General features: G+C 34.0%; 1 protein-coding gene across 50 annotated transcripts in view; it reads left to right on the forward strand.

Moving 5' to 3' along the window:
• Nucleotides 1–12,752, forward strand: part of osp (outspread) — a 321,240-nt gene that overhangs the window by 281,417 nt on the left and 27,071 nt on the right. For 36 of the 50 annotated variants that reach the window (XM_067111805.1, XM_067111810.1, XM_067111817.1 and 33 more), the window contains 11 exons: nt 790–881; nt 1,927–2,016; nt 3,406–3,522; nt 3,990–4,140; nt 4,711–4,857; nt 5,215–5,262; nt 8,228–8,365; nt 10,234–10,376; nt 10,596–10,830; nt 11,773–11,943; nt 12,404–12,577. In XM_067111805.1, coding sequence (XP_066967906.1) covers nt 790–881; nt 1,927–2,016; nt 3,406–3,522; nt 3,990–4,140; nt 4,711–4,857; nt 5,215–5,262; nt 8,228–8,365; nt 10,234–10,376; nt 10,596–10,830; nt 11,773–11,943; nt 12,404–12,577 — 1,506 coding nt within the window. The remainder of the gene's footprint in view (nt 1–789; nt 882–1,926; nt 2,017–3,405; nt 3,523–3,989; nt 4,141–4,710; nt 4,858–5,214; nt 5,263–8,227; nt 8,366–10,233; nt 10,377–10,595; nt 10,831–11,772; nt 11,944–12,403; nt 12,578–12,752) is intronic. The other 14 variants (XM_067111828.1, XM_067111839.1, XM_067111834.1 and 11 more) reach the window with 5 other exon arrangements.

Below are 12,752 nucleotides of genomic sequence, written 5' to 3' on the forward strand. Positions count from 1 at the left end.
TGAAGGCTTGTGGAAGGAAATATGACATAATTGTCTCTGTAGGTTATGGATAGATTTATGTTGAATTTTCCATAAAAAGTTTCCCTTAGCTCAAAGCCCAGTAAATTCATTTTGATGATGCTGATAAGCTTCAAGAGAATCCAATGTTATGGCTCTGTACTGCAGAAATGTGGAACAATTTTCATGAAATTTTCTGGTAAGATTGGCAAACAGCCAAGGACCAAGCATAGATTTTATTAATTATTTGTCTTTTATGCAGTTTAAACATTTTGATAGATCAATGCAACTGTGGTACTGTGAAGTATGCTGCAAAAGATTTTAAGGTTGAATTTGCCTTTTGTATGGAAAAATAATTATAAAATTCTTTGAAAATTTTAATGTGACATCATCCTTTTCCCAACCTTTGAGATTCCAGTGACATAAACCAAAAATTTTAGGCTTATGCCATCATGAAGTTTTTATATTTTCTTGCTGCTCTTTTTCATTTTTTAGCATATTGTAGTAAAGTAAATGTATTCAGTTTCAAAATGACACTAAAACAGCTTTGTATTATAAAATAGATTTGTAGCGAGCAATAAAAGAAAATCATTGCTGTGTTCATAATCTGTCAGTGTACTTTGCCACAGACAACTTTTGACACTGCCCCAACATCTCAAAGGGTTAAGAAGTTTTCCTCAATACTGTACAGTATATTATAATAGGGAAATTTACTTGATTCCAACTTTAATTTATGTAGTAGTGATATTATTTGTATGTAATGTAACCCATATTTATTATGATTTTTTCCAGATCAAGGAATTGCTCGACCGAATAGAAGAACAAGAGCATGACCTGTCTGAAAAGGCATCCTGTGCCAACGAGCTTAATGAAATGAGAAAAAAGTAATTAGAATATTTTCATGGTATTTGTGCATTAAGAGGATGAAGAGCCAAGATCATTTGTGTTTATGGTTTTGCTGTTGTGTTTTCCTAAAGATTGTACAGCTAAAACTGTTTACTGCTATGCTTCATTGTGTTTTTGCTAATGTGTAGAATCTAATTTTCCTTGTGATCAAAGGTGACTACCCAAGAAATTTTACTAATTGTTAACTCATATTTTGTTTTATTACAGTGAAAATATAAATACAATTTTTTTGCTTCACTGAAAATATAGATTAATTTTTTAAAAATTAGTTTGAAATATAGATATAATGATCAGGCTCCAGCTTCATCTCTTACATAGAATTATGTTCATGATTTTGCATGTGTTTGCTTACTTATAATTATTCAGGCATGCCTTTTAGAAGTTTGGAAATCCATTTGTATGAGTTTACTGTACTTCCACTATAAATTGGAATTGTCAGTCTTATCTAAGAATTGGCCAGAACTATCATGTATACCTTTTGTAAGTGCTGTCATATTTTTGTTAAAAGGCTGAATAATAAATTATTTGCCCCATATGATTTAGGCCTTACAGTATATGAAATTCATAAAGTGCTTTAGTTGAAATATTTAACCGAGTATATCTTAAAAAAAAATATGATATAAGCAAATGTGCAGCACTATGTTGTTGGTGACTCTTTAAAAGGAAGTGGGTGACAGTAATTGAATGTGGGAAGGGACAGTGTTCCTGAATACCACTTATCTCATTTGCATCTTTTATACCTCTCTACAGTATGAGGGATTTGGGGAGGGACTCATGGTTCTCTTCTAAACATTCAAATTGGTTGGGTCTTTTGTTTTTGTATTTTTCTCATATTTTTTCTTGTCAATTTAATATCTAAAGAGTATTATGATAGTTTTGTGCCATAGTTTTGTGCAAACTCAGTTTGCACTTAATATGCTTTTGACAGTAACTTGCATAAATTTTAAAACCAGCATAGCATGCTTTTGTACAATTTAGTTTCAAGGATAATACTTAAAACTGTAAACTGCCATGTGTGTTTAGGTACAACGAGCTGTTGGATCGCATGTCTTCTCAGTCTGAATCTCAGGGTACCACAGATTGGAAGGAGCATTATGATCTACTGGAGAAAAAGTAAGATACGGTTACTAAAACACTACAGTATTTTGATTTTTCTTAATTGGCTGGTATGTTATTGTAAAGACACTGAAAAGAAATGCAGTACTGTAGCAGTTATTTGTTAAGTATTTTGAATTGTTTGCAAGCAAGCTTCAGTTTTTCGTGTATAATAGGAGTAAATTTATGACATATTTAGTGAGTTGCTTGATAGGTAGTGCTAAGCAACCACAAACTGAGTTATCAATATGAAATGTGCATTGAAAATTAACCTGAAGCATAGTTTTATGTAAATTAGGTACAATGTTTGTAAGAAAAATGTTTCCAAGATAATGATCAAGAATTGTAATCTGGAAGTAAAATTTATATTTTAAAATTTACGGGGAAAGAAATCTAATGTTTCATATCACTCATACTTAATTACTATGTACTTCTTATCCTATATTACTTAGAATTATCCTGAGGAACATTATAGAACTTTGGAATAAATATAATTTTAAATTTATATGTTAGGCTTTTTCAAGACATTTTTATTTTATTTTTTAGGTAGAAATAGAATCTTTATGTGTTTTAGTAGGATGAAACATTGCACTTATATCTATCCACACCTCAGTATGGGAAGTATTTGTCTTCCCACACACACATACAAATTTCTCCATGAGCTATGATGGGGATTTTCACAAAGTAATCATATGCAAAATGACTAACTAAATTCCATCTGTCTCATACCAAATGAGATTTTTTAAAGCTCCTTCACTTGGTAAGGTAGGATGGGTATTTAAACAAACCCAGTTGTGAAATAAAGTAGCAGGATGCACTAATGATTCAGTTATCCTATGTAGGTGCTGTGAATTACTGACCCTTTTATGGACTCTGGAGCAACAGTTAAACTGTTTCCTTAATGGACAGAAGCTACAATTTTCTAAATATCATCATTTCTAATTTTTTATGTCACTAGTAGGAGTTTTTGAGTAATCATTTTAAGACTAGTGTTATCGGGAATGTGATTTTTTTGTATTTAGAAAATTCAGTGCTTTTTGTTTCTGGAAGAAAGTATTATAAGTTGATTTACCATTCTAAACCTTTGAAAAACCTAGTCTGTTAGATATTGCTTTGCTTATGATTGTCTGATAATTTTTTATGAATTAATCTTGTTGATTTCTTAAATTTATTCAGTTCTTTGCTATTTATAAGTATTAGTACATCCTTCTTTAGATAATTTTGCTAACTACAAGTGTTGTTAGTACCATTAGTGAGGTTAGATTGTGATTTGCAGTGCTTTGCATAATTGCTTAGCATGCTATGCTGTTAACAGTCTCCTATAATCATATGTGCTTTCAACTTCCCTCATGTGCTCCCAACCATCTATATTGCACGCCATGAACCAACTTTGAATTGTGGAAATAGGTATATGAAAGAACATGAAGATTGGGAAGAAAGATTAAGAACAGAAGAACAAAGAGTTATGGAAAAATCAGCAAGTCAGATTTCACGGCATGATGAAATAGTTCGGAGGCTAAACAGGTATTGGTAATAAGAGTTGAGTTTATTCCTATAACATAGGTTTGCAGTTAATTATTCTTAATATCACTTGTTTTATTGTCTTTCCATTATAAAGATTGAATAATTTATAAAATTTTGTATGTTACCACCGAGAAATGTCTTAAATCAAAATAATTTAAGTTTTGAGCCTAATTGACAAAAAGTCAGTGTAACTGTGTATTTCACTATTTAAGTGTTTTGAATTTAAAAGTAATGCATTATAAAACTTCTTTATGTTGCACTGTCAAGGAGAATTTTTCATTCTTTTATTCTCATGAATACTTACTGATAACATTTATGTACAACATTTTTCTTTAATCTACTGTAACTGGTCAGATTGCAGAACTACTTCATTTACCATTTTATCTACTGTAACTGGTCAGATTGCAGTACTACTTCATTTACCAATCTTTTTTTTTTTCTAACAGTCAGTTTAACTTTTTCTACAGGTGCTTGCAAGAGGCTGAGAAGCGGATTCAGGGTTTAGTTTTGGAGCTGGAAAATGAAAGGGCTAATTCTAGCAGTCCTAGAAAGTTACATACCGGATCAAAAGGAGAAACAGCCAGTAGTACAAGGGAGAGACAGGAGCTAACTACACAGGTAGTTGTTTACAGATTTCTGGTCACAGCTCAGTACTTTTCAAAGCAATAACTGTTCATGCTGTCTACAAATTTCTTATTTTACCTATAGTATACTGACCAAAACAGTGTAGTTTAGGTAAACAAAAGTTGTCTTACTATCTGGTGATTACTTACAACAGGGAGCCCTTATCCCAGCTCCTGTGATTGGTTTCGTCCCTGCAGTGTGTCAGCTTGCTAAGGAAAATAATGATGCTGTGCCGTAGTGATTGAGGAACGTCTCTGTAGCTAAGAATACTTAAGAAAAAAGGAGACTTAAGACTTATTTCGGTTTTTAGAAAAATGCTAAGAATGCACTGACAGTTGAAATGAAAGGTTTTAATTTGTAGAACAGGAAAATTAACTTTTTTATGTTTCATGAGTTTTTTAAATAAAAGGGTAACATATTTCCTCTTTCAATACACAAGAGTAAAATGTAGGTGGTACTTCATATGTTTAAGGGTAACTTACTTTGCTGTTTTCAGTGTTTTTCTTTTTGGAGGTGCTGAAAAGTAAAATTTATTTTGATTTCTTTACTGTATCTCACTTTCAGATTGAGCACCTAACAAATGAATTAAGCCGAATGCGAGACAACTTGAAGTCGGAGAAATCTGAGGTTTATAAGTGGAAGGACCTGGTAAAGGAGTTAAGATCTCTCTTAGATGGAAAGAATGAAGAGATTGAAAGGAAACGTGATGAGGTAAGAACTTTGCCAAAGGTTTATAGCTTTTCATTTAGAAATAATCTTTCGTAGTGTAGATTTTTCACCATTATATGTACAGTATATACCATTGGGACTGTTGCATGACTAGATAGAGATAGCAGTCATATTGAAGTTCTAAACTTTTTATTGATAAAACCATATTGTAGATAAATCATTTGACTGATTTCTATAGTAAACCATACAAACCTTTGTAAATAGCCATCAATCATTTTGACCCTAGGATCTTGTGATGTAAGTGTTATCCACGAGAATTTCGAAACTGTGTAGATCAGAGTTATATATTCTTATGGTGGTGAAAATATCAAGAGGTAAATGACAGCTCTGTTTTTTCAGCCCCTCGAGTGTTCCCCTGCTCAGACCACCGCACCCAAAACTATAGTGGTAGAGTTTTGTTTACTCTTTCCTGGTGCTTTAGTGCAGTTGGGTTACGGTTATAACAGAATGAGTTCTTATAATTTTACAGATTTAATGGTTAACAGCCCAAAATGTGCTTGGTATTAAACATGAAGTTCATACCACAACACATGAATGGGATACTGTACTGTTTCTGTAATAGGAATCATGTAGTTGCTCCATAGAACTGAGGATACTGTCATGTGCTAGGCTACTTATTGTTACTAACGCAAAGCTGAAAGGATAACTTGAGTATTTACCTGCTGAGAACTAATAGTTTGGTTTATTAAAATTTGGGGTATGAATTTAAACTATACAGGCCAGCCTCTTAAATCCAGGAATCTTGGGACCAGGCCACAGAAAATCCCAGAATATAGAATACACCCCTAAAAAATGAAGCCCCTATGTAAACATAGTCTAGCCTAGTTGTCGACTTAGCCTACCACTGTACAGTACTTGGCTAAGTTCTGATACCACTTTTTATCATTTTATTACTCATATATTTTCACTTTATCATTTTATAACTCATATATTTTATGTCTTTTGACTCTTTCTTCATACTATATAAATTTCTTTAAAATAGTGTACATTTTATAAGACATTTAGTGTACATTCCTGAGTTAGCCTAACCATAAGTCAACTACTTTACTTTTCTGAGAATCTGCAGAACATTATCTGTGACTTTTATCTCCTAAATTTAATGTCTTCATAATTATCGCTATTAGTTTTCTCATTATTTATTTTGATTGTAGAGGGTAATGAGGTGACAAAAATAAAGAATGAATTTCGGCAATCACTCAGTGCATTTGAATGTTGCTGTCAAAAAAAGTAAACACAGCACACCGCCATCTATTGAGGAAAATGTGCACTAATCATTTACTAACTAAAGGGGAAGGATAGAAAACTTTTTCTAGCATAGATAAAGATTTATGCTTGACATCTTACATCTAGCATCATCTGATCTCATGGTTGGCATATAGAATGAGTAAATGTACAGCTACATAAAAGAAATTATCAAGACTGTATCACCTACACACACTGCTGCTGTCGGCTGCACTGAGTGATTGCCAAAATTCATTCTTTATTTTTGTCATCTCATTGCCCTCTACAATCAAAATAAATGACAAGGAAACTAATGCAGTAGTGATAATTATGAAGAAAGTAAATTTAGGAGGTGAAAGTCACCAATAATATTCTGCAGATTCTGAGAAAAGTTGTAAACAATATGTGGTGCCGCCCTCTTGGCTGCTCAACGAACTAATGGCGGCTGATTCAAAATCAAGCCGAACCACGGGAGTTCCCGGACCACAGAATGCCGGTTTTAAGAGGTTCAACTGTAATAACATTATACCAATTTACATAAAAGATTCTCAAGTCCTGACATTGCTGATCTCTTCACAAGATATGAATAATTGCAATAAAATTCCTCTCTGGCTTTAATTGAAAGGCCGTTGGGATAGAGAATCTAATGCTTTTTATCTAGCCAGACCCAACAAAAACACAAAAAGAAGACGGAAAGAAAGAGGTTAGGGCTTAATGGTAGAGGAAGCAATAAACACTCCTCAAAGGAAAAATGGTTTTAAGTCATACAAAAGAGACATTACATTTCTAAAGCTTATGAGATTACCAGTTTATTCCTAAATTTTATTTATTTGTACGCATAAAATTCTGCTAAGCATTTGATACTGGGTAGCTTGACAGTCATGGGTGTGGTGAGTAACTTTTAATATGATATGCAAAGTAACCTGATGGGTCCAATTAATGATGGTTGTTAATATGTGGAGAAGTCAACCATTTTTTTTTTTTTTTTTTTTTACAAATTTTTGAAACTCCATTTTAGTAAGGAACTGCAGTTTAATCTCTTTATTAGAATAGGTAACTTCACAGTATCTGAAAGATATTAAATCATTTTTTTATCATTTATATTGTTGGTTGGAGTGATTTTTTTATTTTCATATCCATTATTGCTAAATTTATTAATTTTAATGAAAAGTTGTGCTAAGGACCACTAGTCAGTAGCTAGTAGCCCTTTTCCAGTGTGAAATAATTAGGATATTATTATTGGAAGGTTATAAAAGTCAAAATTTCCAGAGGGATACAATGTGGTTGCCTTAGCAGAATTAAAGAGATCAAAGAAGTCATCATAATTTTTCAGCCTAATTTTCTGTTCTGAAAATGACAATCAGCTCTTGGCATAATTTTCTTGGATATTAGTATTTTATTGTATTAGTTACCTGAATTCTTTCTACTATTTAGATATCGAGTTCCAAGTCCACAGTGAAGTACCATAAAGAATGTTTCCTCTCTATTATTACATCCTAGATAGATGTAAAGAAGGCTCAGAATTAAGACCATTGACCTTTTGCTAAGGAAAGAAACTGATATAAAAACAGACATTTTCCCCTGGCAGTCAGATTAATTGATGATGTTGGTTTTTGTGATTTAGTCTTGGATTTTTGGTTAGTGGTGTAAAGGTGCAGAATCCTGGTGTCAGATGTTTCAAATAATGTTGCTTTGGAAGTCAGGGAAGTAGTTTTCAAACTTTCAAAATCTTGAGAAAGTTCTTGTGTTTATATTCCAAAACCAGTAGGCTGAGAAATTTACTATGCCACCAGACACACCGTCTGTAATGTCAGTAACTGGTTCTTGGGACTGGGTCCCATTTTGAGGTTAGTTACTGGCAGTGTTGGATAGATTAAGGCTTGATAATTATAACTCCACATCAAAAGCTAATTCAAGAGTTACAAAAAATATAAAAATTATCATCACAAAAAATATAAAAATTATCATCCTGATACAACCTTTTTCATTTAGGAAAAATAACGTGGTTATTTCACAGCCTGTAGTTTGCTTTGATATACTTTCATTACTGATTTTTCTTAAAATTTGTTTACTTTTTAATGGACTCTATAATACAGTACTGGTATTCTATACAGTGTTAATTTGCTTACAGGTGGAAAGTCTGCGGGAATCTTTAAAGGCTACACAAGAGGATCTTGATCACACTGCTGAAAGACTACGACAGGGCATTGAAGAAAATGAAAGTTTGTGCAGTAGGATACGGGAATTAGAAAGAAATCTCCAAGAAAATGTAAGTTTTAAACATATACAGCACAGAAATGGCACTTTTCATTGATGGAATTATTGTTTTATGCATAGATATAAATATGAATACCATTTTAGCTAATTCTTTACCAACAAATTTTTAAGTACTGTATCATTAGGGTAATTGTAATATTGTATAGTCAGTATGTTGTTCATCATTGGCTTTACCTTTGTTCACTTTTCGTACTTGTTTTAATTATTGTAAAAACAAACTTACAGGCTGCATGCAGTGCAAGTGCTGCAGCTGTCTGCTGACTTAAATAAATGACAAATGCCTGCTGGGGGCATATGAGTCACCTGTGAATCAGAGCTGCTGCAGCAACTCCCATCATAACCAGAACTGCTCCAGTGAATGGAACTACAGTCAGAATCACTCCATCTTTCTTATTTAAGGGTGCTCTGATGACCAGTGACTTGACCAGATTCCCTCTGTGCAACAAGGACCATTCATCCTTTCTTTACCAATCCCATTCTGATGACTAGAGCTGATCTAAGGCCAATTTAGGACCAGAGCTGCATAAGCAGGGCTGCTCTGGGGACTTGAGTCATAACCACAACTACTCCAGTAATCACAGCTGTGACCAGAGCTGCTCCAGCTTTCTTGACCAGTACTGCTCTGATGACCAGAGCCACCAGAAGAACCTAAGGGTGCTTTGTACTGAAAGAAAGAGTTGGATTATATACACGGCTGCTGGAACAGCATGGGAAGCAGTGATCACTAGGCCCATGGGGCCGGGAGCAGATCTGCACTGATTCTCCCTCTTACTACACTATCAGCAGGAAATTTTTGTGCCTGGGAAACTCTTAGGATCCCTTTGCAAAGTAACAGATCTTTAACAAGCCTCTTTCTTACTGATGGGGTACTGGATTGGAGATGTTTAGTAGGGTCTTCAGAGTAGCAGAGAGTTCACTCCCCTCTCTTGAGATCAGGAAGTGCCTGCAACCTCAGAAAGACAGCTCTCTGTAATCTCTTGATAAAGTTTAGAAAACTGAATTCTCTGCCCAAAGGTTCAGATTCAGTAAAGATATAGACAGCCCTATAACATGAGCACCACCACAGATGATAAGATTATGGAAGTCGTGGTGGCTAAAATTAATAGCCATTCCAAGTTGGAGAACCTCTCCTTGGTCAGGGAAATTACTTGATGTTCTTGCTTCTAGATTGGAGGCTGATACACTCTATAGGTGGCTGAGTGTGGTACCCAGACATGGAATCCACCTTTGGATAGAGGTTTTTACCCAGGAGGTAGTAGCACAATCTTTCCTCCCTTTTATGCGACCTTCAGAAGTTTTCATCTTCTTTGCTATTGGATTCTCAAAAGTTATTATTATCAGTTTCTGAATATACTAGACCAGTAAGGTCCAGCAATGCTAGTAGTCGACTGCTTTTGGGTGACAGTCCTGTGCTTAACCTTTGTGTATGGCCGTGCAGCCAACATGAGAGGAGAAATCAGTAAGAATAGTCATATTAATAGTTCTCAGATCCAAGCATATTTAGATGGATGATGATTCTACCACAGCTACTGTTAGCTACAAGTATGAACTCCAATCCCATATATTTTTTCTGTGTACCAGGCCATGAAATTTTTATGAAAGTGGAAATAGCCACACTTGTTAAGACCTGACTTGTGTGAGAGACATTTAGAATGGAAACCAGGAATGAATCCCAAATGGTTTAAGAGCCCCTTATTCCAGCAACAGATCCATTTTGAGGGAGAGTTAAATAAGAGGCTTTGATTTATAGAATTAAAACTTTTATATTTTAGATTTTTGTCACATGCCCTTTTAAGTTTGGTGAAATATTCTTCAGGTAAGGTTTTCATTGAAAATTAATAGTGTTTTTTTAATCTGAAGGTACGTCGTGCTTCATCTACCCTATCAATATCCAGCAGTCGAGAGCGATTTTCATCTAGGAAAAATCTTCCTCGCATTGATTCACTAAGTGATCTCACAAACTTTGATGTTTGCCTTGAACCAGAGTTACTAGACAAAGAACAGTGAGTTACACTTCTTTTTCCAACTTTCAGTTATTATAATTTTGAGTCTTTTCTGTACATGTTTACTCTAAAGATGATAAATTGATGGGATTTTTTTTTTTTTTTTTACTCATAAGCTATGGTGGCATAGGAGAAATTGCAGTTATATTTGAATTGTATACATAATACAGTAATAGTAATACAAAACATTTTTCAAATTCAAAATTTTTTTTCTCACAGATTAATTGATGAATATAATGAAATAAGACTGAGATTTGAGAAGGCAGTAAATGAAATCAAGGCTTTAAAACGCGAGGTCAGAGAAATCCAAACACAGCAGGATGATATGGAATTGTCTAACCTCAAGTTAAAACAAGATCTGAAAGGTAGCGAAGGAGATTTCAATTCCCAGCTGAACCTTATGACATGTAGAATACAAGATTTGACAAATAAACTGACAAATTCTGAAAAACAGGTTAGTAATGTAGTTTGTATCTAGTGTAAGTACTTTATTATTTTAATAATCTGTCTTGAGAAAGATGTCGAATACCTCATTAGCTACTGAAGTGCAATATTTTATTCTTATCAACAGTTACTTCCTGATCTTGGATACTGGGGTGTTTACCTTTTAATTTACTTTCACGGAACACTTTATTTTCCACTTCATGGATTCGTTGCACTCTTTTATTTTGGCCAGTGAACTTTGAATGGTGGAAAATTATTATTTAGTGTCTATTGGTGATTATAAATTTACCATTTATAATTACTTGCTTTGGATCTTATAATCCATCTCATAAGTAAGGAATTTTCTGGAAATATTTAGGCTGGTATTTGGGCAGGCTACATTAAGAGTGTGGCCTTATTTAGAAGTGTGTGTGTGTGTGGAGGAGGTAAATAGTATTAAACCTAGGGATACTGTAATGCAGATGCAATAGCCAGATGTTAAATGCTACAGCATTTGTGATGATTGAAAGATTACCAAAGTGAATTTTGGTAGCCCTATGCTACTCATTTACTTGATATTGTATAAGGCCTGCACTACTTTACCAATAATTGTTAAGATAACATTAGTAATGCAGTTCACAGTACTAGTAAAAATACATAAAGTCAAATATTGAAGAGAATTATGGACATTAAGTGTGGAGTGTAGAACTTTATGGTTATATCACTGATGCAATACAACAGTTTTTCAGTGTGCCTACATTAGAATTTACCTATTTAAACCTAATTTTAAAAATCTTGTGCTAGTGACGTAGATTATACTTGCATGAAAAGTCACTGATGTTTTTAGTCCCCCATTATGTACTTACCTAACCCACATAATCTTTTTTGCTCTGAAGAGGCAAAATTGCTTTAGTAGTGATATTTCTCTTAAAAGATTTTCACAATTTTAGAATCCTTTTTATTATTTGCACAGGTACGCTTATTGAAACAGAAGGTTAGTAGAGCAGAGAGTCGTGATCGGAGGCGAACACAGTCTTTAAAAGGGCGGGAATCATTTGCTTTATCCAGAGATATGGAAACAAAATTATCTCAGTTGGAAACCAAAGTAGAACAGCTTTTAAGACCTGAAGCTGAAGGACCTGATGTAAGTAAAAAAATTGCTAAGGTTTAACAGGTAACACTGTTTCCCTCCCCATAATGAGTACCAATGACAGTGGTCCTTAGCTGCATTGCTTTTTACCAAATACTTCTCATCCATTCCTCACCTGTCTGGCCGTCTTTATTAATCATCCATTCCTCACCTGTCTGGCCGTCTTTATTAACTATTATTTTGATCCAGTTTTATGATCTCATTTAAGTTTGAATCGTTCAGGCGAACCCAGAGAGGCTCGATATCTAAAGTTATTAGTCTTAATAAATAAAGTACCTTGTAATAAATAAAAATACATGAATCAGTAAAACATACCATCCCTCTGATTATGGTGGAAATATTTTCTGCCAAAACTTGTTTACTTTTGCAAACTTTTGTTATATAAGTTTTAGCAGTCATCTGAAAGAGAGGTTACTAGAAAAGAATTGCAGATTAGGAAATTTTCCAATTTCAGGGTGATGCAGATCCAAAAGCTGCTGGCATGGCCAGTGAGAGTAAGTCCGCAAAACGATCCAAAAGTTTTGATGATTCTACAAAATCTTCCCGTCTTCGAAGAAAGTCACTTGATAGTCCAGCAAGTTCAGAAGCAATGAAAGCCATTGTTCGCTTAAATACACTTGAATCTAAGGTATGTATGTCTTTTATGTATTCTTTTCTGAGCAATTATGTATTTTTATAACATGCCAATCACTGTCAACCCAGGGCAAGTTCTCAGGCACTTAAAGACCTAACTAAGAGTGCCAAGTACTCATTGGCATCTATGCCAGCAGAAACTTGTGAGACAGAGGACCTCTGTGCCACTT

The sequence above is a fragment of the Macrobrachium rosenbergii genome, chromosome 11, assembly GCF_040412425.1.
Source record: "Macrobrachium rosenbergii isolate ZJJX-2024 chromosome 11, ASM4041242v1, whole genome shotgun sequence".
Taxonomy (NCBI): domain Eukaryota; kingdom Metazoa; phylum Arthropoda; class Malacostraca; order Decapoda; family Palaemonidae; genus Macrobrachium; species Macrobrachium rosenbergii.